This window comes from Malania oleifera, chromosome 13 (assembly GCF_029873635.1).
Source record: "Malania oleifera isolate guangnan ecotype guangnan chromosome 13, ASM2987363v1, whole genome shotgun sequence".
NCBI lineage: Eukaryota > Viridiplantae > Streptophyta > Magnoliopsida > Santalales > Ximeniaceae > Malania > Malania oleifera.
In genome coordinates, this window is record NC_080429.1 from 63313105 (window position 1) to 63339511 (window position 26407).

The 26407-nt window shown below is 36.2% G+C and overlaps 1 protein-coding gene across 2 annotated transcripts; it reads left to right on the forward strand.

Moving 5' to 3' along the window:
• The first annotated feature begins 997 nt into the window (after positions 1–997).
• Positions 998–25635, forward strand: LOC131146772 (uncharacterized). 2 transcript variants are annotated; one of them, XM_058096551.1, is made up of 8 exons: positions 998–1265; positions 3266–4576; positions 6100–7905; positions 14834–15946; positions 23256–23360; positions 23560–23649; positions 24065–24175; positions 24278–25635. In XM_058096551.1, the coding sequence occupies exons 1-8, from the start codon at positions 1206–1208 to the stop codon at positions 24812–24814; spliced, it is 5133 nt and encodes a 1710-aa protein (XP_057952534.1). In that variant the 5' UTR covers positions 998–1205; the 3' UTR covers positions 24815–25635. The 2 variants fall into 2 exon arrangements, with proteins under 2 accessions (XP_057952534.1, XP_057952535.1); XM_058096552.1 differs by lacking the exons at positions 23256–23360; positions 23560–23649; positions 24065–24175; positions 24278–25635 and adding an exon at positions 22646–22711.
• Positions 25636–26407: the final 772 nt, after the last annotated feature.

Consider the following 26407-nt stretch of genomic DNA (forward strand, 5'->3'; position numbering starts at 1 on the left):
TTGAAAATTAACTAAATCAATCAATTGCTAAAAGGTAGCACAAAAAAATTTTGCACGTGCAAAAAAATTAAAAAATAAAAATAGAAGGATAGAGACTGATCCATCACCATTAAATGGCTGGTCAACCATCTTGCACAAATTTCCTTCCCTTTTTATTTTAGTTCAATTTTTGTACTATCCAACAAGGTTATGAAATGTTTGGGCAAAAAATAACTATAAACAAAGTGTATTTTGCTTTATTATTCTACTTTTTTTTTTGTTAGAGTTTCTTTAAGTGATGAGACAAAAATGTTGAAAAGATAGTGAGAAAATGGAAGAGAGAATGATTGAGATAAAAGAGCTTACTAGAGAGAGAAGAATGAATGCAGTAAATATGCCGAAAATCACGTGTATTGAATGCGGTAAAAAGATTATTATCATATTCTCTCACAGAATAGTTTAGACCTATATTTCTTTACAACGACATATTCAAGTACGTGCTTCATTACTCCCAAAATTTTTATTTTCTAAATAAAAATGCTTTTATTTTACCATTGTATCTTTATCACTTTTTTGAAGAAGAGAAAATGTAGTTGTAATTATAGGAGTAATTTTTTAAAAAAAAAATTAATTTAATTTATTTTATTATTGTTGTATCCTTATGGTTATTATTCATTCTGCAATAAAAAAAGATACAAAAAACATCCAACTGACGGATAGAAACAGTATCCGCATCCGAACTTTACCCTGATCAGCGAGACCTGGGGGCCGAGGACGCTGATCCGTAAGTTTGGTATTGCACCAGGAGATACAAAGGACTCGTTGGTAGTTGGAGTTCCTAAGTAAATTAAAAAAAAATAAAAAGATACAAGAAAAAAAAAATAGCATTTGGGTGTAACATTTTCCCATCATTAAGGATTTGATCATTTTTGTTTTTTGTTAATAGTAAATAGTAAGAGGTCGTGGCTAAGGTACGGGGCAGGCGGGTGTTCATTTTACGGAATGGGACAAATTCGTCATTCATCATACAAACGAGGAGCGATCTGGTAAGAATGTGCTCTCTCATCATCGCCTGCCTTCCTCCCCAGCTCTGTACTTTACTTTCTCTCTCTCTCCCTACTTCCTCCTACGGTCTTCCCAAATGTGTACCACACTGAAATCCTAGAAAAACCTTTTCTCTCTTTCTCTATTCCTCAATACACAATACTTCTACTGATCAGTTTGTGATGGAAATCCCTGAAGAAGAAGCAGATGATCAGGGCTCAGGATGGTTCCAAGTGAAGAAGGTTTTATTTATTGTTTTAATTTTATCAATGTTGAAAATTGTCATAATTTATTTTACTTGCAGCTGTTTTGTTCAAGATTACATAATAATTGATAGAAAATGGTGTGAAATGGAATCGATTACATATCACGGTACTGAATTATATGGTTGTTTATTGGACATGTATCGTTTTTTTTTTTTTGAGAGGGGGGGGGGGGGGGGGGTGGGGGGACAGAACTGAATAAACTGAAGTATTGATTGTTGAGGTTTGTGTTATGTTCGCCTTCTGGGAAAACTCAAGTAAAAGAAACAAAATTTGGAAGATCTTGCTTAAAAGTTTTCATCATTTAACGCCTGTGCCGACAAAGAAACTGCTCAACGAGGCTGAATACGACAAAAGTCATGACTTACGTTTTTTTTACCTGTCATTTTCACAATAGCCAAATGGAGCCTTAATGATTAACTGGGGGGACTGAGAGAAGAGCCTTTATCAGTGTTATTTGATCATAAAGATATAATGTACGTTTTAAGAGTGGGGAGACCTGTTTGCACTTGTTTTGACATTCTCACTTCTTTATCCTCTAGCGTAAGTTGTTTGGTATTTTTGGAGAGAGTTGGGTCTGCCTCTTTGAGGCATTTTCTGCTATGTTGGTTAGGTGATTTGGAACGAAGGAGAGAAAGCCTTTGTAGCAATGTTCATTTATGGCTATCTTTTGCTGCACATGGGTGGAAAAAATGCCAGAATTTTCAAGAATATGTATACTTCTGTTGTCTTACTTTGGAATAGAGTGGTGTTGTGTCATTGTGGGTTTTGGCAAATAGGTTCTTTCAGCATTTACTATTGGCAAATTTACAGCAGAATTGGGTAGCTTTACTCCAGTAGAGCTGTTTTGTAATTATTTGTTTTTTGAATTTTTTTGTGTTGTTTTCATCTTTTCTTCCTTTTTTCTTGTGCTCTCTCTTGCTCTCTCTCTCTCTCTCTCTCTCTCTCTCTCTCTCTCGCCTGAGTTGCAAATCTTCCAAAGAATTCATTTTAGAAATCTTTCAGGGTAAAGATGGCTGCATCATCTGAAGCTTTATGATATCATTTAAGAGAATATAGAATGGCATGTATGTATTTCAAGGGCCTCATATTTTATAGCAGTCACTTTTTGTATTGTTAATTGCAGTATCACCTAGAACTGATTATTTGATTTAGTTTTCAAATGGTTTATATGTACCTGACAAGCACATGAAATTACTCTATTCTCCATTTATACCAATCCATTTATTTATTTCACTGTGTCTCTCTTGCTGTGTTGGCACAGCTCTACATTCATTGTAATAGATAACCATTCAATTTCTTGCTATATATATATATATATATATCCTGTTAGATCACCAATGATCCCAAAAGCTTGAGCTGTTAGGAATTAACATTATGCATCAAACTATCCAACACTCCTCATGTGCGATTTGTTTTGTGCGCAAAGAGGTTGTTAATGCTTGATATACAATGTTGGTCCACGACCTAATAGTTTAAGCTTTTAGGTAAAGTCGTCGTTTAATGAAGGTAAGCAAATTAAGCTTGACTAGGCGCATAAACACAAATAGAACAAAGTGCTCTGCACAACACACCATGGGAAGAACATATACTTGAACCCAGGACTTCCTGCCTCCTGGAAAATGATACCTTATAAAATCACAAGCTGTTAGAAATTGGGCCAACAGTAATTATCAACCTATCCAACTGATGCCTTATGTCACATCCTGTTTGATGACATTTGTTTTGTTCCTCTTTCTCCTATTTTTTTCTTCTATTTATGCATTGCAGATTTATTCTTTCTTCAATTAGTATTTCTTTTCTATACACTAGTTTCATATTTTTGTGATCATGTTCTTTTAGTTATATGTTGTCCTATTATTATGACCTTGGAATGGACCTTTTGTTAGAGTTTGATAACTTTATTCAAGAAGAGGTCAGTTTATTCTAGCTGTTGGTGGCATATTTAAGTCCTATTCCTCTTTTCACTTTGTTTCCAGAAGCATAGAAGTAACTCAAAGTTCTCTCTACAAAGTTGGGTTGGCGGATTTTCGGGAAAGCACACATCACAGTTAGTGCATAGTCGACCTTCATTGAGTGACAAACATGGAAATTTACATGGCAAACATAGATCCAACTATGCAAAGGCAGGGGCAGAAATTGCCGCAAACAACCAGGGGAATGTTGCAACTTCTACTTCTGTATTGAGTAAAGATGAAAAGGATGTGCATGACTCTGATAAATGTATGGTTGATCAAGACAATGAGTGCTCGAAATCATCCGTGTTGGGAACTGTTGTTGTTACACATTCTAATAGTAGTACTGGGGACCCAAAAGAAATTCCTCAAACTGATAAGCCTAGCATGGTTCATAAAATTAAATGGGGTGATCTTGAAGATGATGCTTTGTTGCTGCATTGTGAAAAAACTGATGGAGCTGAGACCCATTTTGGTGATGCCGGGGTTGATAGTGCAGCAGTTGGCAGCAAATCTGAGAATGCTGGTATTTTGGCTGCATGTGATCCTTCTTGTAGTGAATCCCAAGAGAACAAATTGGTGCGAACATCTTTAGATGCAAATGTTGGCCCTCATCAAATGCCTTTGCTATCTTGTAAGGATGAATCTTTTGAGAGTAACTGTAAAGAGCTGAGTGAATTATCTTCCAAAGATGTGAATTTTCCAATAATAGATGGTCGAATGGTCGACCTAAGCAACGATCTTTCAAATTGCACGGTAAACCATGAACCAAACAATGACAGCTCACTAAGCTTTAGTTGTCCATCTGGCGAAAAGGCTGAGGCACATGTTGTCATGTCAGAGGAACATGATTTGAGAATTTCTGAAGTATCAGTTAGAGATGGGGGTAACACAGTGATGATTGGCCAAGAATCTGATAATATACCTGAAACTTCAGCAGTCTCTGATGTGACAACTTCTGTGGAAGGCTCTAGGGATCTTCAGGATGGTACACTTGAAGATGATTTGTCAAGAGTCCAGTTTGTGGCTGCCATTGGAGAAGCTGATGCTGGTGAAGGAAAAGAAAGGTTTAGGCAGCGGCTTTGGTGCTTTTTATTTGAGAACCTTAATAGGGCTGTGGATGAACTTTATCTTCTCTGTGAATTAGAATGTGATTTGGAGCAGATGAAAGAGGCCATTCTGGTCCTTGAAGAAGCTGCATCTGATTTTAAGGAACTAAATAGTAGAGTGGAGGAATTTGAGAACATGAAAAAGACCTCATCTCAAGTAATAGATGGGGTGCCAATGACAATGAAGAAGACTGATCACCGCAGGCCACATGCTCTCTCGTGGGAGGTAAGCATGCTTAGCTTTTATTTATTTATTTATTTTTTTGTTAGCAATGTATCAAATTGGATTATGTGCTTCAGTTGAATTGAAGTTACTTTGTAATGTTAAAACAACACTAAAGCATATACATATGTGGACATGTGAATCATACAATAAAATGTCAGTGGAAAAAAGGAAAAAAAGAAATACAAGCCTCTAGGCTCTTTTTAGGATATAGATCCTTACCTCCTCGACCTGCTTATTTTGGTTATCTTTAGGTACTATTAACTCATTTGTTTCTCGGGTTTTTGTGCATCCAATATTTGTATAATCAGAAAACAGCGTAAATTTTTAGTACCAAATGTTCATCCTTAGGCATCCACGAAAAAAAAACTAGAAGTTTCTGAGGTTTGATGGCTATTTTTCTGTTCTTTTGCATGGAGACAGAATTATGACATGATTATATGTCTTTTTGAACTGAAAATTCTAAAAAAATGTTATTTATGATGTATATAATTGTTGATAGACCCAGGTAAGTTTATAATTCAATGCATATATGCGTTCTGACTGTAGGAAATGGATGCCATTATATGACAATTTTGCTTTCTCATTTGCAATGGAAATTACGCATTTCCTGGCGCATCATGCAAGAATTTTGTGTTTGACAGGATCCAAACTTCTACTTCCCATGTAAGCAAGTTTATTTTACCGTGGTTGGATTTTTGGAAGCATGCACCTCTTAGAGTCCTTGTGCAAAGTCATGGCTAGGGTAATTAGAAGCGATTAAGTAATAGCAGCAATGACTGGGCATTGCCTTTTTGAGATACATTGTATATGTGGTTTGTGCTGTAAACAGTTCGATAATGTACTCTAGGATGAGTACACTCCATAGGAAGAGTATGGATGGTCATAAGACTAGCTTTGTGAAACTGACCAGAATGTTGAGGAAACTAAGAAACAACATTTCCAGAAAGTAAATGTAGTAGAAATAATAATTCTAAGGTGGATTAGTGGTAGACTTTAAAGGATAAAATAAGGAATGAATACATCAATGGTAAGCTAGGGCTTGTAGTGCCGATTGAAGGAAACTGCTGCTAAGCCTTTTTGGGGACTTGTAATGTAGACTAAATTATGCTCTTGTGAGAAAGTGATATTGACATTAGAGGCTGTAGGAGTGGGGGGAGGGATAGACCTAAAAGGTTAGAATAACTTGGACCAACGTGTTAAGAATTTGACAGCGAGTCTGTGCTCCAGCCTTCTTGAGGCCTTACCATAGAGTGTGTAGAATGGCAAAATATGATATAACCAACCACACCTAGTGGGAATTAAGGCTTAGTTGTTGCTTCCTTACCTGTTTATGCAAGTTGTAATTTTGGATGACAGTGACTAATGTGTACAAGGATGACATGATGATTTTTTCTTTTTTTAAAATTTAATGTTATGGAACAAGTTGCACGAGCTTCTTCTATGTTTCGCCAGGTCAAAGTTTATCTTTATTGTGCTTAGTTCTCCAATATAACATATGCTTAGTCACATTGTGCTTAATGCAGGTCCGGAGAATGACAACTTCACCTCACAGAGCAGAAATTCTGTCTTCATCTCTTGAGGCTTTTAAGAAAATTCGACAGGAAAGAGCTGGCATGAGTCTTGCTAATGATGTGAAACCCCCAGGGGTTGAATGTCCTAATGACCAAAATATAGCCAGTGATACTCTGAAGAAGTCAGCTCAGAGAAGTTTTTTAGCAACAAATTCTAAAGATTTGATGATCAAGTCCAGAAAGCAGAGTCGAGGTCCAGATCTCACTCAGAGAAACATAATTGGAGAGAAGCGGAGTGTTGAATCAAGCAGGTCCAACAAAATAGCGCAAAATGGTCGGGTCCCTCCACAGAACTCATCCACTGCTGATTCCTATTCAATGAGGCCACCTCTTAAAGACAGTTATTCTGCTTCTGCAGCTGGAAAGTGCAAGAAAGAACAACTCGGATTTACATTTGAAAAAGAAAAACTTCTGCCAAGGAAAGATGATATCTTGACCAATAGTATTGTTGAGAAAAACCCCAAGTGCATGGATCTCCTGAAGAGGCAAGATAAGGAAAAGGAAATGAAAAATGCAACTTCACGGAAGTCCATGGATGCTTGGAAAGAAAAAAGAAATTGGGAGGACATACTCGCATCACCATTCCGTGTTTCTTCCCGTGTTTCACATTCACCAAGCATGAATAGGAGAAGTGCTGAGCGTGCTCGTGTTTTGCATGATAAACTAATGTCTCCTGAGAAGAAGAAGAAAACTGCTTTGGATCTGAAAAAGGAAGCAGAAGAAAAGCATGCTCGAGCAATGAGGATTAGAAGTGAGCTAGAGAACGAGAGAGTGCAAAAGCTTCAGCGTACCTCAGAAAAGTTAAATCGTGTTAATGAATGGCAGGCTGTTCGCAGCATGAAGCTACGAGAGGGAATGTATGCTCGCCACCAACGTAGTGAATCTCGGCATGAAGCTTTTCTTGCTCAAGTTGTGAGAAGGGCAGGTGATGAAAGCAGTAAGGTTAATGAGGTTCGTTTCATTACTTCCTTAAATGAAGAGAATAAAAAGCTTATGTTGCGCCAGAAACTTCATGATTCAGAGTTGAGGAGAGCTGAAAAACTTCAAGTTATAAAAACTAAGCAAAAAGAGGACATGGCGAGAGAAGAAGCTGTTTTGGAGCGTAGGAAACTTATTGAAGCTGAAAAGTTACAGCGTCTTGCTGAGACACAGCGAAAAAAGGAAGAGGCTCAAGTGAGAAGGGAAGAGGAACGCAAAGCGTCAAGTGCAGCACGTGAGGCAAAGGCTATAGAGCAGCTTCGGAGAAAGGAGGTTAGAGCCAAGGCCCAGCAAGAAGAAGCTGAACTTCTGGCACAAAAATTAGCTGAGAGACTTAGTGAAAGTGAACAACGTCGTAAATTTTACTTGGAACAAATACGGGAGAGAGCGTCAATGGACTTCAGGGATCAATCTTCACCTTTGTTGCGCCGGTCTTTGAATAGGGGGGAGAATCAGGGAAGATCTACTCCAACCAACAATGCTGAAGATTGCCAAGAAAACAACTCGGGTTTAGGAGGTTCTTCTCTTTCAACTGGAAATATTGCACCACAACATTCACTAAAACGAAGGATCAAAAGGATTAGGCAAAGGCTTATGGCTCTAAAACATGAGTTTCCTGAGCCTCCAGTTGGTGCTGAAAATGGTGGTATTGGATATAGAACAGCTGTGGGAACTGCCAGGGCAAAAATTGGGAGGTGGCTTCAAGAACTTCAAAGACTTCGGCAAGCAAGAAAAGAAGGAGCTGCAAGTATAGGCCTTATAACTGCTGAAATGATTAAGGTACTTATTTTGGACCTTTATTTTGATAGAATATGAAGTATTAATTTTACTGCTAGCCAACAAGTATTATATTTTCAAATGCAGTAGCTTTACATTAAGTACTGCAATTTTTTGGTTGCATGAGTGATGGCGAACCATCAGTGGAGAGCTTTAAATGTTTATATTGTAGGTTTGTAGATAGAATTTTTATTTTAGTTTGTGAAAATTTCTGGTTATTCTAGAAGTTCAGTTAATTTATGTTTGTTTTGTGTTTTTGAAGTATTTCAGGGCTATTTTGTGTATTTTAGTTGGGGTCATTTTGTAATTATATGTTTTAGTTGTAATATTGGGTTATAAATACTTTCTTGTTAATCTATTGGACAGTTATTGGATTTGAATCGAGTTTTCTTATTCAGTTTCTCTCTTCTTTACTCTTCTTCCTTCTTCCCTTCTCCTGCTTTTTCTCTGTTTTGTTCTCTGCTGTCCAGCAGCATCTTTTCTTCTTTCTTCTTCTCCGTTCTTCTTTCTTTTCTTCTTTTTATTTCTCTCTCCTAATTCTTTCTCTTTGTCTAATCTGTTGCTGCCTCGGTTTCCTTCTCCCTTGTTCTTTCTTCTTCTGATTTCCTCTCTCTTTCTTTCCCTTCTTTCTCTCTCTATTTCTGATCTTCTGTATTTGTCCTACATCAATTTGGTATCAGAGCAAACTTCAACTCGATTCTTAATTAGAAGGGCCAAAGCGCTTAGTGGGAATAGTCGTTTCATTCCTAAACTGAGGAATGGCAGGATGCTTAAGAAATTGCTATGCGACTCGTACCAAGAAAGAGACAGTAACTGAAAGCAGGAAGCAGCCAATTCGAAGAAGTACGCATATATCTTGTGGTCACTTACAAGGGTGATCTCTTATGCTTTAGTTGAGCAGGTTCAACAGGAATGGATTTTATACCCCTTCGTTGAGAAATGGTTTGATCCTCTTACTTTTATTTCTCAAACCGAGAAATCCATGAATTGGGATCCTAATGCATATGGATACAAATGGTCCAATGGGAGCAAGATTTTCCAGGAATATTTGGAGCATTACGTTTTTGAGCAGCAGAGTCGCTTTCAAGTAGTGTTTGATTGATTATGTATTAATCAATATTTGAACCCAATTCTTCTTCTTTAACAGATCCATCAAATTTCTTACTCCTACAACAATCTCTGTGGAAGGATCATCCAAAATTGCAAACCAAATCCACCAAAATAACTGCAATACACTTCCCATTTCTGCCCACATCGTTTCAAATCAGATATGAAAATACAAATATTCGAAGCACTGTTCATTATCTTCAACTTCTCCAGAGACTACAGTCATGTCCCTGAAATTCGAAACCAATTTCCAGAAGAATTTTACAACACCTCATTTCTCCATCAATAACAGAACCCCACAAAAGACCTCCAATTGCAATTTCACTCTCATCTGACCAGGGGAGTGGCCCCATGTGTCACCAGAATCTCTCCCAGGCAACCACCCTTCAAAACTCCACATTTCCTGGACTTACTTGATACACCTCCACCAACAGTAGAATCACCACTCCTTGATCTGTTATAATCCAGAAAATCATCACTGGAGGCACATGCGTCCACATGCGGTGATGCATGTGGGAGAAACTGCCAGACTCTTCTGCATTTTTCAGAATAGCAGAGTTTAGCATCATTTTTTTGTGTGGATTTTTTCGCAATATTTTAACTTGTCTCTCAGATATTTTGACTTATAATGCAAGATATTGGATTGTCAATGCAAATTTCAGTGCTTTGAAGTCTGCCAGCATTCAGATTGAAGCCCAGCTGCAGTATTTTGAGATTTACTATGATAAGTTAGTGTTCCTTTGTTTGATTTAGTTGTTGGTCCCAAGAAATCCATGTTCGATTGTTTGATACATACTTTTGGAGGATAAATTCAGTGTGCTAGCACCATTTTTTAAGTTTATTACTGGAGTTTGCTTGGAGCATTGGCAAGATATTGAAGTGATATTTGAAGAATCTCTTAGAACGCAGCACAAGGATTTTTTGGTAATGTCAGATTTCATAGAAATTGATTTAATGTTAATTATGTAATTGGTACTTGTTTGATTTTGCAGTGATCCATATTCTCCCTCTTGTTTAAAAAAAAAATGATGAGACAATTCCGAATGTCTAGTTGCCACCTAGTTGGCAATTCTCAACAATTGGTAAAACCTAGGTGTCCTCTTGATTTTGATGGTTGTTTAGGTCCTCAATTTTCCTTTGATTGGTTGGAGGATATAGAGGGGGTGTTTGGTTCATGAAATTTAGCATTCCAATAAAATTTGAGATTACTTGAATATTAGACTTCCATAATCACATTAGCATCATGTATCATTCATGTGTTTGGTTTACTTAAATTCTATGAACTAAATTGTGTTTATGACCAAATGGGCTTGTCCTTGTGTCCTACAACCCACTTTCTTGGTTATTCAGTTACCAATGAATTATGTCTCTCTCTCTCTCTCTCCACTGGCAATTTGCATTGTTGATCTCCATTACTTCACTTTTGTAGCTCAAGATCTTCGACTCACCGGAAATCAAATGTTGCCTATGAAGTTCAAGTCTAACCAATAATCGATGGTGAGTTGAAGCCAAATGCCATTTGTGAAGCTCAACTTCGTAGTCCAGCCAATAATCGATGGCGAATAATTTGGTGCCGTCCAGCTTTTGGAGATAATCATCGAAAAGTTCAAATTGCACCTTTAAAATCGCCGTTGTGATCCTAGATCAGTGCTTCGCCTGCTGCCCTCACGTGCTTGCCCTGCACTCACCAGAAGCTAAACGCCACATATGAAGCTCAACTAGGCAGTCCGGCCAATAATTGATGGCAAGCCTCTACATGTTGAAACGATTTGACATCGTTGAGCTTCTGGAGGTGATCATAAGAATGTTCAAAATCTACTACCCCATTTGCTGTCGTCAAAATCACCATCAGGACGCCGAATCAATCCTTTGCTGCTGCATTCACCTACTTGCCTTGTGTCCTCCCTGATGATAGAGTCAAGAGGCTCTCTACATCTCTGTGCAAGTTTCATGTTTTTAACCAAGAACCCCAATTGACACATTTATCTTAGGAAAGTTACAATACCACCTTATAAATGGTAGTAAAATTTTCCTAAAATATAGTTAAATGATATTAGTTGATGACTGGAATGTTAAATTTCCTTTGTAAACCAAACATGGACATATTATCACATTACTGGAATATTATATTGCTGGCACGCACATTCCATGAACCAAACGCCACCAGAGAGTTATTTTCATTGGTATGGATTGTGTGACCAACAAAGTATCTACTTAGCCAAATCAAAACTTCTTGGTTAGCAAAGCAATATTGGCAGAAATTTGAAATGGAAAAAAAAAAAATTATCTTGGAGATTACTGCTTGGTCTGAAGTGAGATGTATTTTGAGAGAGAAATATAGCCCACATTTTTATAGGAACCAATTAGTGGATCAACTGTGTAGTCTTAGGCAGCTTTTTCTGTCACTGATCATAACCTTAAATTTAGAGACCTTGTTTATTTGTGTGTGCTTAGTGAGGGACCTATAGTGGTGATTATGTTCGAAAAATGTTGAGGGAAGAAATTAGAGAGCATATCATTTTGCAAATTCAAAAACATCCACAACTCAATATGAGGCTTGCTATGTGTCCTTGGCAGCTGAGAGATTTCTCCAGTTACCAACCCATATCACTACTTTAAATCTTAAAGATTTCCATTAGTCTAGATCAATTTCTTAATGATCACAAGTTAGTCATAGGCCCACCCAAGATGTTCAAAAGAAAACTCAACTTGTTGAGGATGAACAATGAAATACAAAAAATGCCATTGTTGCATAATTGAGTATCATGGCTACATGAAATGATTTTCATATTAAGAGTGCCCAATTTGTTGATTCTTTAGTGGACATGAGACACAAATCTTCTGAAAATAAGGCCTTAGACTTGCTTTTAGTGCCCCTAAACACTGTTGGTGCCTCCACACCCCACCAAACTTGGTTGTTGAGACTTGCAATGAACTTCAAGACCAGTTTCCAACTATTAGGACAGATATGTTTGTCAATAATCTTGCTCTTAAACCTCAATTTTCCATTTCAAACCCAAAAAATGAGGCACAATTGGTTGCTCCTGAGAATTTTTCAAACTTCTTTAGTCACAGATCCCTATTGTTGAAAATCCCTTTCAGATTATTTCCCCTCCATCCAGTAAATTCTTGCCTGCATCCCTCGCATCCCCCTCACATCTTCCTTAACCAAATCTAGTGAAACATCGTCCACCATCCTTGAATATGGAGCGAACGCATACTTGTTTGAGCTGCCTATATATTTGATTATTAAATTGATTTCTTGTTTGGATGACTTGTTATTTTATCATAGGACATTGCAGCCTTCTATGCTACTTGCAATTGGAAGATTTTTTAGATACTCCCCTATGGTGATTAACAATGCAATGCAGTTCATCCTTTTGATTTGCATAATTGTTTGACTTTGTTCCTTCACATCCAGTGGGATTGTTTGAAACCTCTTATAGAAAAAGTACTTTTATGAAACATTACTTATCTAAAAGTAGTGTGGGATTACTTATTATAAGTACTTTTTCAGATAAGTACCTTTTTTAGAAAAAATACTTCTTCATAAAATACTATTTTCGTAAAAATTAAAAACAAAAGTAGTTTGGAAAAGTACTTTTTGAAATAAGTACTTATTTAAGTGTAAACCAAACTCTACTTAATTTAAGTACCTTCCATAATAAGTACTTATTTTTGAAGACATTCCAAACAGGGACTAAAGCTACAATGACATTTCAAAGCTCGAGCTTGAGTTTTCTCTAACAAAGGGAGTTTGATGGAGAACCATGGAGAACTTTATATGTTTATATTGTTGCTAGGATTTTTTTTTTTTTTTTTTACTTTGGAAAAATTTTTTAGTTATTTTGGAAGCTTAGTTAATTTAGGTTATTTTGTGTATTTTTAGTCCTTTGGGGTTATTATATAATTATATGTTGTATTTGGGGTTATTTTGTTATTGCATGTTTTGGTTGTAATGTTGGGTTACTTTTTTTGTAATGTATTAGACAGTTATCAGATTTGAATCCAGATCTTCTGTTCAGTTTCCCTCAGTCTCTCATGCAGACTCTTCCCTTCTGTTCTTTCTCTGTTCTGTGTAGCAGCCTCTTTGTTTTCTCTTTTTCACTGTTCTTCTGCTTCTCCTCCTTTTTCATTCCCTTTTTTCTTTCTCTATTTCTGATCTTCTGTACTTGTCCTACATCAATTAAATTGTGAACTCCACAGCTTGGGATGGCATAATTATCTGTACCATTTAATGGAACATTTGTTTGGTGCTATTTTTGGCCTCTTCTGTGAATCTGAGTGAAATTTAAAGTTAACTTTTTGTTGACTTAGAATATAACTATTACTGTCTTTGGTTGTTATATTTGTCTGTGTGTTGAGGTCTTATAACTATTTACTCTGCCTTTGGTTGTTATATCTGTCTGTGTTGAGGTCTGCTAGTTTATGCATACAGGCTTCTGCAAGTCTGTATGTTCTTTAGTAGGGAATAAACTCTGTAAGTTTCCTTACTAGTGATTATATGAGGGAGATTGGGGTTTGAGTTTTAAATTTTCTCTTGGCAGGTGAGAACTGCTTTCTATAATTTTGTACAATCTTATGGGTGTATGATTTTCTTGATTGGGCAATTGTAAGCTTGCAACATTGACCAAATAATGCTCCACTGATAAAGAGTGATTTATTTGATGCTAGAGGCTGCGTGAGGGGGAGGGATAGACCCAGAATAACATGGAATGAGGTAGTAAATAAGGATTTGCCTGCATTTCTATTTTATGAGGATATCGCCCCAGTACATGTGTTCATATAGCCAACGCCAAGGTCTTAAATTTCAATTTCGACTCAGATTTTGATGTCAATTTCGATTTGAAAAAATAACAGAAATTAGTAGTAAATTATGGAATTCTTTGTGAAACTTTAGAAATGGTTTACAAACATAATGATATAAGTTTTAGGACTAATATATTACAAATTAAATACATCTATGTTTTGCATGAGGTAGAAAACTTCTAAAATAGTATGTCTAGCAAACATATTTGTAAGATAATGTGCATTAAACGTATTCAGTTAATACAAATGAAATTCATAAATCATTTAAATATTATTTATTATACAAATAATGATAATTTAGACATGAATGGTTAAATAAAATGTTATTGTAAGTTTATTTTTTTATATAATTTCAAAATTACTTGCAATAATCTTTTGTTTCGATAAAATAAATAAATAAATTAAGATAGAAATTTCATTTCACTCATAAATCTCATTTGAATTCTGTTGAAATTTCATCATATAGTTAAAAATTTGACAAGTTTCGCTAAAATTTCAAGATTTCGATAAATTTTGGATGATTCGTTGATGGAAATTATGCAAGACAGGAATCAACTGCCATTTCGATTTCGAGGGTGATGGAAATCGTAAATTTCGACAATTTTGTGGAAATTTAAGACCATGGCCAATGCCTTGCCCCTCCCTTCTCTTGCCCTCCCCCAAGTGGGGCTTAAAGCTTGGGTGTGGTCATTGTCATTGACTTTTTGCTTGTATGTGTGGTTGTTATATTAATTCTCCAGTATTGTGACCTTCTTGCTCATTGGTGAACTATTAATGCGGCTTTTTTTTTGTTAAATTTGAAATTTAGCTATATTTTTCTCCTCGCTGTTGGGACCAGCTCACCTTTGGGTAGAACTTATAATCTGATTTTAATGCTAATAGTTTTCTCATCGACGCTGATGATAATCTACTCAATGAATAATACATGCTCATTTTTCCACCTGTTCTCATTATTGTGCTATGTCATTTTTGAAGGTGAAATTTCTGATTTCCTGTTTCTAACATTGTGAATTAGTTTTTAGAGGGAAAGGAGCCTGAACTGCATGCATCTCGCCAAGCCGGTCTGCTTGATTTTATTGCTTCTGCCCTGCCAGCTTCTCATACATCAAAACCTGAAGCTTGCCAGGTGACCATATACCTCTTAAGACTTCTGAGGGTGGTGCTATCAATGCCTGCAAACAGGAGTTATTTTCTTGCACAGAATCTCTTGCCTCCAGTCATTCCCATGTTGTCAGCAGCTCTTGAGAACTATATCAAGATTGCAGCTTCTTTGAATGTGCCTGGCGGCAGCAACTCATTATTGAGCAAATCATATGAGAATTTTGAGTCAATCTCTGAAGTACTGGATGGTTTCTTGTGGACTGTAACAACAATAATGGGCCATATAAGCTCTGATGAATGCCAACTCCAAATGCAGGACGGTTTGCTGGAGCTTGTGGTTGTATACCAGGTTATTCATCGACTGAGGGATCTTTTTGCTCTCTATGATAGGCCTCAGGTGGAAGGGTCGCCATTTCCTTCATCTATTATTTTAAGTATAAAACTATTGACTGTTCTGACATCAAGACCTGGAACTATTTCTTCTATTGATTGGGAATCTTTTCCAATTGAAACAGCGAGAGTAGATGAAATTAAAGAAGGTAAATGTGCAAACATCACTGGTTTTGTAAATTCTTTGGTGAATAACTCCAGTGGAGATCCTAGAACTCCATTATCTACACTAAACTGTAGCATGGCACTGACTTTGCCTGATGTCCCGGAGGATAGGCCATTAGAAGAATTTTGTCCGCATAATAGAAGTGATGAGTCAGTATTTGTAGGCAGCCATCGTGAGAAGGAGCTGGCTGATGTTGCAACCAAGTCAGATAGTGCCAACACTAACGTGACAGATGCTCCTGATGAATTTCAGAAAAATCCCATTGCGGATTCTTCCAATTCTTTTCAACTTAAGAAGGATGAAAATATCATGATGGATACTGGTGCAGGGACAAAGAATGATAATTTGTTGATATTAAAGCAATCGGGGGCATCACTTCTTTCTGCCATGTCAGAAACTGGTCTAGTTTGTCTCCCATCTCTTTTGACAGCTGTATTGTTGCAGGCAAACAATAAATTGTCGTCTGAAGAGGTAACTTCCTTTTAGCTGCAAAATTTTTCATGTGGAGCTAACCGGCTGAATTTGTTGTGTTATGACTCTTTTATGAGAACCATTATTTTTTTTGAATGTTCTGGAAACTGTACAAGCTTGCTTCATTGACCCTGTAGTCATTTCTAACTTTGCTGTCAACTTTTTGTGGTCATTCATTTTTATGTACAAATTCTGTGTGCTGCAAAATTTTCTATAATATTTTGCCTCACTGATGCTTTTATTTGCACACATTCTTCTTGCTTCTATTTATTTTTCTTTTTTCCTTGCTTGGGAAGAGAAGGGGGGGGGGGGGGGAGGAGGAACTTGACTCTTAATAGGTTGGTTTCTAAATTTTGAACTAACTTGGTTAACTCGAGTTCTTGTTTGCACCTCTAATAGCCTCTTAATGCATCTGAATCAGTAAGACATGACAATCTTACATAGTGCCCCATCTTATTCTTTCAAAGACCAGCTCACAAGTTCAAAACTTGATTCAGTTAGGTTAAATGCTACTCTTGCGCCCAAAGTTTATTATGCAGAATTCCTATCTTTTCTTTCCTTTGTTGATGTACAGGGTTGGCAAATAAGAGAGTTAATTTCTCATTTTTCTTGTTCCTTGGCATTTTTGTCTCTTCAACTATCATAGTGCTCCCATTTCTTGCTTCTTCATATATATAATGGGGGTACTATTCTTTGAATCTGCGCCTTAGACAAGAAATTTAAATTAGCGTAAAAAAATTGATCTTACCTTAGTGTCAAATGTTCATTCTACTTTTTGCCACCCTTTTAGATACTTTTCTTTCAAATCATTTTTTTTCCCCATTTAATTTGTAGTCCAAATTTTGATTCTTCTCCTTTGGATCTTGATATTTGGAAAGTCGAGGTCCTTTCCAAGTCAAGGCTTCTTGGTCTATAGATCTTAAATATTAAAGATTGTTGCATAGAGGAGACCTAACAAAGCTTTGACTTTGAGGTTTTGGGATTTTGTGGTTGCTAAGGTTTTTAAGCATCTTCATGGGTGGAAGTGTATTTTTCCTTCTTCCTCCCTCCCCCACCCCCCCCTCCCCAGGGTCGGTCCTCTGGGAGGCATATTACTCTAATCTATGCTTGTATTTTGCTGATTCCTCTTCATTTTCCCTCTTTGTTTAAGATTCTGGTTTGCATTGCAGATATTCTGGAGAGGATTGTGAGGGATTTTCTTTTGTCAAGATGGATTTTCAAGGGCTATCAATTCTTTCAGAGTTCGATTGTGACTTAAAAGATGATGCTAACATCCTGTTGGATAAATTGACGGATCATTGTGATGGCCCAACTTTGCTAACAACCTTCATGGTAGAATCAAAGCTCTTGAGGAGGTTAACACAACAGTTTAGATGTAGGCCAAGGAATCTGGTGTTATGATGATTTTGCAGTGCATGTGGTTGACGAGGCTTTGAAGGTTGACTGCTTGGATGCAGATCAAAAGTCTGATCAGGCAATCAAGATGACAGATCACATTTTGGTTCTTTTGAGGATGGAGACTTCTCCAAGTTCTTAGTTGAGAAGCATGATTCTAATCCCTTCCTGTCTTTGAATTTCTCTTTTTCTTTTAATTTGTTATCTGAGAATGAATTCTCATATACCACTACTGAAAGGAATCCAGTTAGTTGAAGATTTATCCATGTGCCAGAGTTTCAGGTGGCGAGGCTTACATTGTAAATATTGATTCTCTAAGGGGGTAGGGGTGCTAGGTAGTAGGGACCCACACATTTTGTTAGCTTAGCTAGGAGTTAAAGTTGGCGAGTCTGTCTGGTTTGCCGGATGGGGTAGTGATGTACCCTAGGATAAGAGGCGAATAAAGAGAATGTGGAGAGGGAACTGCTGAAGTGGGCTATATCTGTTAATTATGGGGATAATGGGGGCAGTAAGGGTGGTCATGGGGTTGGATTGGGGTCAAGGATTAAAAATGGTAGGAGGAGTTTTGATGAGTTTATGTGGGATTGTGATTTGGGAGATCTACAGTTGCCAACACTCAATTTACTTGGTTGGCATGTAGTGAAAGGTCTGTGGCTACTCGTATTAATAGATTTCTAATTACAAATAAGCAGGACGACTCTTTTCCTAGCTTGTAACAGGAAACTTTGTCTAAAATTTTCTTTGATCATTGCCAATTGTTCTTCATGCTTGGTTAAATGGGTGCCTATTCTGTTCAGATTTGGGAATGTGTAGTGGGGGCATCATGGGTTTGTTGGCGTGATTAGGGTTTGGGGGGCAGGCAGAAGTTTAAGGTGAACTGGGTTAAAGAAGGTGATTGTAAGTGTGGGCTTTTTTAGGCTAGCTAATGGTAGAAAGTGCAAAGAAGTTCTTTTAGGAACTTGGAGAACAAAGGGTAAGTGATTTGGAATCCAGATTTGATTATGCAGTATATCACCTCCTCTTTTTTCTTTTTCAGGATTTTTGTTAATTTGAGGAAGCTCATGGTAGAGTTATGGAAGGACTGGATTAGTCTCATATTTTGGTGGAATATACAGATTGGCTTGAGAAACCTTTTGAGGATGACGGTATGAAAGTGGTTTTTTACATGGATAAGAAAATGGTTTTGCTTTGGGTTTACTTTAGACTTCTTGGGTCATTATATTTTAGGAAGATTTTTTTGAGTCTTTTTTCTTTAGACAATTTTTTTGATAATGGTGTTGTGGGGAGGAGTGTTAATTCTACTTTTACTACCTTGGTGCCTAAGAAGTATAAATCCATTAGGGTGAGGGATTGTCGGCCTTTTAGCTTGGTGACTATATATAAGATTTTAGCTATACGGTGTTTGCAAATAGAGTAAGTGACGTTTTTGGTGTTATCATATCTAGTTTTCACGGTGCTTTTACAGGGGGGTCTGGATGCAGCTTTGGTGGTCAAGGAAGTTGTGAAAGATGTAAAACACAGTCATAGGAAGGGGGATTGTATTTAAGATGGAACTTTGTGAAAGCTCATGAGAGGGTAAGCTGGAGTTCATTTGGATTGGTTGTTACGGAGCAAAGGGTTTGTCCTAGATGGAGGAGGTAGATTATAGTGTGTTTATCCTTTGCCATTGTTTAGGTGATAGTTAATGGTCACCCTTTATCATGATTTAGTCCTACACTCCTTTTTTATTTGCTTCATTAATAGATGCCCTTAGTAGGATGATTAGCTGTGGGGTGGAGAGGGGTCTAGTGGAGGGCCTTAGGGTGGGTTCAAAACTTTGGATGAGGTGCTTCTCACTTACAGTTATGTGATGATACTTACTGTTTCCTTTCTGACATATTAAGTTGCTGGAATTGACAGGGTGTGCTCTTGAAGAGAGATTTTTTCTTTTCAAATTTTTATTTTTTAAAAATTTTGGAGGGTGGGAAGTGGGGGAGGAGTGCTTTGATTACTTTGAAAAGAGGCAGTGGTCTACTACACCTCCCCCCCTCCTTATGCCAAGGAGTTAGAAAAGCCATTAAGAGACATCTTTTGTGCTCAGGACTGTTCGTTTCTGTGCGCACTGGGAGGTGGGGCTATTTTTAGTTTTTAATTTCTGTGTTTCTTCCGGACATCATTTTCTTTGAAGTTTTGTAATTTTTTAGTTTTCTAATATAATTTTCTCTTTTATATTAAAGAATATTGTACCCTATATAATATAGATGATATATAATATACTAATAACAATAGAAAGATATTACAGTAGATGCTTGAAAGCCCTCTCAAATGTGTGCATCTAACTTTTGGTGCTTATGCAGTAAATCCTACATTTCTAAATAAGTCACACACACACACACACACAAGCATACACACTAATAAAAATTGGAAAATATTACAATAGATTCTTGAAGGCCCTCTCAATTGTATGCGTCTTAACTTTTGGTGTTTTCGCTCTAAATCGTCCATATATGAATAAAAGTCATATACATATATATATATATATATATAGTAATAGAAAAAATTATATACTCACTCCTAAGGTCTCTCAATCCTATACTTTCTTAATTTTCATCACCTATGCCAAACAACAACAACAACAAACCATGCCTTAAACCCTACTAGGTGGGGTCGGCTACATGAATCATTTTCCGCCAATTTATGCAATCATGAATAATTTCCTTTAACAAATTCAGGGCTATTAAATCTTTACTCATTATTTCATTCCAAGATATTTTAGGTCTACCCCTATCTCTTCTACTGCACAGCACAGCAATCCACTCTTCTTCACTAGCACACTATGTGACCTATGTTGTAAGTGTCCAAACCATCTGAGTTGCTCCTCCATGATCTTATCTTCTACAAGAGTTACACCTAATATACCGTGAATGCATTCGTTTCTTAATTTATCTTTAATGTTATACCATTCATGTATCTTAGCATTCTCATCTCAACAACATTTACCTTTTGGATATGTTGTTTCTTGGTCGCCCAACATTTTGATCCATTTTGCATAGTTAGTCCTACAACCGTCCTATAAAACTTTCTTTTTAATTTTAAGGGTATTCTATAATGACAAAGCACACTCGAAGCACTTCTCTATTTTACTCAACTTGCTTTGACTCTATGCATTCATCTTCAACTTCTCGTTCAGCTTGCATTATAGATCCAAGGTATCAAAATTTACTATTGCTATTGATTTTTTCACCATAAAGTTTAATTTTGTCTCCAATATTCTTCTTACTATGACTAAAATTACATTTCATATATTCTATCTTATTTCTATTTATCCTAAAGCCTTTAGATTCTAAAGCTTCTCTCAATAATTCTAACTTAAATTCTACTCCACCCTTTGTTTAATCAATCGAGAAAATATTATCTACAAACAACATACACCATGAAAACTCATTTTGGGTGCTTCTAATCAGTTCATCCATTACTAAAGCAAAAAGATAATGACTCAAAGTAGATTCTTGATGTACATCTATTGTGATTGGAAATTTGCTAGTCTTTTCACTTATAGTCTTAACACTAGTCATCACTTCATCGTACATATCCTTAATGATATCCATATACTTACTACACAGACCATTTTTTTTTTTAGAACCTACCATAGAACTTCTCTAGATACCCTATCATACTTTTTCTCTAAGCTAATGAAAATCATATGCAAGTCCCTCTTCTTTTTCCTAACCTTTTCTATTAATTTTCTTAAAAGATATATGACTTTTGTAGTAGATCTCCTTGGCATAAAACCAAATTGATTTTTTGAGACCTTCGTTTCTAATCTTAATCTTTGTTCAGCTACCCTTTCCCATAATTTCATTATATGATTCATAAGTTTAATTCCACGATAATTATTACAATTTTGAATGTCTCCTTTATTTTTGTATATAGGTATTAAAGTGTTTTTCCTCCATTCGTTTGATATTTTCTTAGTTTTTATAATTGTGTTAAATAACTTGGTTAACCATATAGTTGTGTTATCGCCTAAGCATTTCCAAATTTCAATTGGGATGTTATTTGGTCCTATAACTATTCCATTTTTCATCATTTTTAGTGCAAACTTAACTTCATTACCTCTAATTCTGCAAATAAATCTAATATCTTTTAGTCTTTTTCTCATTTGTGAAGTCTAAGTTTAAGCTTTCCACTCGGTTTTCATTAAATAGCTTATTAAAGTAATTTCACCATCTTTCTTTTTTATTTAATCTAGTATAGAAATTATTAAATGATCTATGTTTAGCTTGACTAATGGCCTTTTTTTTGCATCTTTTCTCTCTTATCTTTATATTTTTTCAAAGTTTTCCATGTTTCTACATTTTTGCCATGTTTTATTCCAAATTCTTTTTGTCTTTATAGCTTTTTGGACATCTTTATCCCACCACCAAGAATCTTCCTTTTGATTCACCTAAAATCTCTTTATCTTTTAATAGAGCTAGCTATCCTGCTTCAAAGAGTGTTTATGTCTACACAATCCTCTATTGTCCAATCACCATCTTTGATCATTTTATTTTAAATTCTATTATATTTCTCCCCTTTAGGTTCCACCACTTGGTTCTTTTGCACTGATTTATTGGATCCTTTCTCTTCCATTTTTTAATACATGTATCTAACATTAAAACTCTATGTTATATGGTTAAGCTTTCATCTAGGGTAACTTTACAATCCTTACATGATGAACGATATACTCTCCTAGTTAAGAAAAAATCTATTTGACTTTTATTTTGTCCACTTTTGAAGGTTATTAAGCATTCTTCTTTTTTTTGAAAGTAAGTATTTGTTGTAATAAAATCATATGACATGAAGAAGTCTAAAATCATCTCCCCAGACTCATTTTTGTCTCCATATCTATATCCTCCATGTATCCTCTAATAACCTTTTTATTATCCCTTTCAATTGTCTTTTAAGGTTTTTTCCTAAGACTACTTAAGGAGCATAAACACTGATGACATTTATTATCCCTTGGCTTATGACCATTTGATTTTATAATTCTATCTTCTACTCTTTTGACATCTACAATGTTATCTTTTAAGTTTTTGTCTACAATAATTCCTATCCCATTCTTATGTTTTTCTTTTTTAGTGTACCAAAGTTAAAATCCTAATTTTTCAATTTCTCTAGCTTTCTCCCCCATTCACTAAGTTTCTTGAAGGTAGATTAGATTAAGTTTTCTTCTAATCATTGTGTCCACAATTTCCATGCTTTTACCTGTAAGTGTCCCTATATTCCAAGATGCTAATCTAATTCTAATCTCCTGAACTAACTTATTTACCCATTCACATCCAGAATGATGCAGGAACCCTCGCATATTGACACCATATTTGGGTGCCGACACGACACGTCGCTTCAGGGCAATGACCTAGACCACCCTCGTCTACTTTTTGCTACACTCAGGTGGTGTAAGTACAATGCATTGCCCATAGGGGACGCCCAACAAATAATCGATAAGAATTCATATTATAGTGATTTAACAAGTTCTATGCTAGTTGTCAGCTACCTAACGCAACCCTCCACCTTTACCTGAGCTTGGGAGCTATATGTGAAAGATTAGGACATTAAGTGCATCATAGGCAGAGTTCATTCTTGCCTATGCTCTTGGTCATTATTGTTCACTTTTGCTTGACAAATTGATTACATGGCAAAATATTCAAATAGACATGAAATAGAATATGCCATTATACCCCCAACTTCTCTATTTTTGCATCTATGCATGATAATGACGTTGGTTACGTATCACTATGAATTCATGATATATTGGGACTTTAATTGCACCATCTAAATTATTTATTTTCATCTCTGATGTTAAGGCTGTCTATGCTAATTGAGTCCCCAGGGCACTCTTTTTGAGCAAGTTTTTATATGAAATAATAAAAAAATGAATCATATTGAATTTCAGGCATCATATGTCCTTCCATCAAATTTTGAAGAAGTGGCAACTGGAGTGCTGAAGGTTTTGAACAATTTGGCTCTTATGGATATTTCTCTTGTTCAGAGAATGCTAGTAAGTTAATTTTGACAAGCTTCGGGTTAGATGGTAGCTAGCTTCTTGAACTTAGTTTTCATTTCTTCTTGTTATTGTTTCTTTTAATTTTTCCTTTTTTATTTATTTTTGTTTATTATTAGATGCATCTCTTATATGTTTTGCACCAGGAATAACTTTATTTATTTTTTTTCTTTATGAACTCATGAACTTCTTACAGGCTAGGCCGGACTTGAAAATGGAATTTTTCCACTTGATGAGTTTCCTTCTTTCTCACTGCACTAGCAAGTGGAGAAGAGCTACTGATCAGGTGATAAAAGCTACATCAATTGGAAATAATAAATATTTATTCAAACAAAATAAAAAACAGAAATTCTTGAGAAAATGAATGCTCAGTCACCTTTCAAGAGAACCCTATGCATGATTGATGTGTGCATTGCAGGCACCATTCTTCAAAATCTCTCTGGAGTTGAAGTATAGTGTGTTTTATGTTGTTTGATGGCTTGTTATGTCAGTTTTTAAACTATGAATGAATGACGGAATCCCCTCACTAGCCCCCCAACCCAAAAATATATAAATAAATAACAGCAGGGAAAATCTGGATGAAGTTTTGTTTACTATTCTTGGTTATTAGTTGCACTTTGTGCTGTAGATGAATCCAAATTTGTTGTGCTGAGTATTTCAGCAAGTCTTACTAATATTACATTCTTTTCAATTTGTTTTAGGTTGGCTTGCTTCTGTTAGAGTCTTTATTGCTTCTTGGCTACTTTGCGTTGTTCCACCCTGGGAATCAAGCTGTCCTTCGATGGGGGAAGAGTCCTACTATCCTTCATAAGGTCAGTGAATCATCAGCAGAATTCTTTTGTCAAGATGTTATGTTTTTTTTTTTTTTTTTCAAGATGGTAATGGAAAAATCCAACTGTCACACTTGAATACAGGTATGCGATCTCCCATTTGTGTTCTTCAGTGATCCAGAATTGATGCCAGTCATGGCTGGCACACTTGTTGCTGCCTGCTATGGGTGTGAGCAGAACAAGGGTGTGATTCAGCAAGAAATTAGTACAGATATGCTTGTGTCCTTGTTAAGATCTTGCAGAAGTGGTTTGTCTGCAGTTAAATTGGATCAGAATATAGAGAATCCCTCGTCAGATGATTCTGTTGCTGAATGTAATTTGTTAGGTCCTGAATATAGAAAGCTTCAAGGTGATATCCCTCTAAGACCCAACCGTTGTACCACAAGAAGCAATCGAGTTGCTGTGGGGAAAGGTAGTACTTCAGGAACCAACACTAAAATTGGCAAAGCACGAAACCGAAGAGATAAATCTACAAAAAATTTTGAAGAAATGGCTCTGAAGCACAATCTACTGGCTTCAGACAATTCTTCTACATTAATGTTGCACTGTAGATTCCCCCGTAGTTTCATTGATAAAGCAGAGCAGTTCTTTTCAACTGAGATTAGTGGCCAGTGTGGGTGAGGTTTTGAGTCCTCTCTAGGCTGAAAGGTTGTCCAATTCCCATTTTTAGTAGTAGCAACTACTGTGATGCTCTTGCAATTGTCTGGGAGTTGCAGCTGCACATAGAGGACTCACTTTTCTCAATTTTAAGTAGTGACGAGGGATCCCATTCAGAAACAAGAACTGCAGCTGGCGCTATGATCTTTGGCAGCAGCATTTGGACTGCCGGGCTGGGCGTGGTTCAGTTAACCAAACCATTCTATTAAAACACATTTGATGAACACAGGTTGGGTTGGCCAACTGCTGATCCATACCATAGCCTTCCCCCCCTGGCATTGGTGGCATGTAAATTTTGTCTTGAACCCAAAACTCTAGTCTTATTCGTGGACGTCCTTTGGACCCCTCCTCCCCTTGGGCGGCACCAAGTTGGGGGCTGGAAGCAGCACTTGGGGTTCGTCAGTATTTGGCCTTCATGCATAATTGAATCCAACACATTAGGACTTGGGGTTACCATGAGCTTGCTCCTGGGGCGTCCGCCCATGTCCAATTCCTTTAGACATGTGAGGGCATGTTGCTGTATTTTGTTCCCAAGTCCTAATTCCAGTTTCGAAGGTTTCTGCTTCTCTAATTTAATTTTTTTCTACGTCAGCGAGTTCTTGCTTGTTGCACCTTGTACTGGGGAGGGAGTCCTGTCTGAAGCCAAACGCCTGCCATTTGTTAGATCTCTAGGCTCCAGAATTTAATTTGATAGATGTATTGGAAACTCTATTTCACAGAATTTTTTTTTGGAGTTTGGGGAACATTAAGAAATGGAAAGGAAATGAGAAATAATTTATTTTTGATATATGGTATTAGAGAGCAAAAAAAAAAAGGGCAAAATGAAACAAATTAATGAACAAAATTATTTTTTCATGTTGCTAATATTTGATTTTTCTAACATTTAATTATAATAGAATAGAATAAATTTTATTATTAATAGTATTTGATATAGAGGAAAAAGTATAATAAAAAATAAATATTTTTTTATTTGTTCAGACTAAATTTTTCATCCAAGTCTTAGGCTATGGTATTTTTGAAGGAAGAGGTATTTGAAATTTTAAGACATTAAATTATAACTTTAAAATTTCATGGCTTTGAATTAATGGTTGTATTTCGAGGAAAGTAAAAATAAATTTTTTTTGATAATATCAATATGTCAAATTACATGTACTTAAATTTCAATATTTTGTAAGAAATAAATAGAGAAGATGTTACAAAACAGAAAATGATCAAGGCATGTTATAGTGTCATTTTTCTTAAAACATTATTTTTCCTCACGAGATCGGTGGGTATTGAGTTAGTAAACACGTTTTCCGGATATAATAAAGTTCATAATATAATTTGATATCATACACGAAAAAATATTGATCACAAATTAGGAATTCGTTGTGCCCCTTAGGGATAGCCCTTCAAATACATTGTATGAGAAAGAGAATGAGAGAATGATGAGTTTTTCTATATCTGTGTTAATTATGTATTTAAATAGATAAAATTATGTCTTTTCCCAAAAGTTACATAAACAGTCGCAACTGTTCAAAGTGTTATGTGCGTCGACCTGGTCGCACCTCCAAAATT

Bases quoted from the DNA above. Each gene is read 5' to 3' on its own strand.
- LOC131146772 (XM_058096551.1), top strand. From the start codon at position 1,206: ATGGAAATCCCTGAAGAAGAAGCAGATGATCAGGGCTCAGGATGGTTC. The intron at 4,577-6,099 runs GTAAGCATGCTT...TGCTTAATGCAG, and splicing joins CACATGCTCTCTCGTGGGAG to GTCCGGAGAATGACAACTTC. The intron at 15,947-23,255 runs GTAACTTCCTTT...ATTGAATTTCAG, and splicing joins ATAAATTGTCGTCTGAAGAG to GCATCATATGTCCTTCCATC.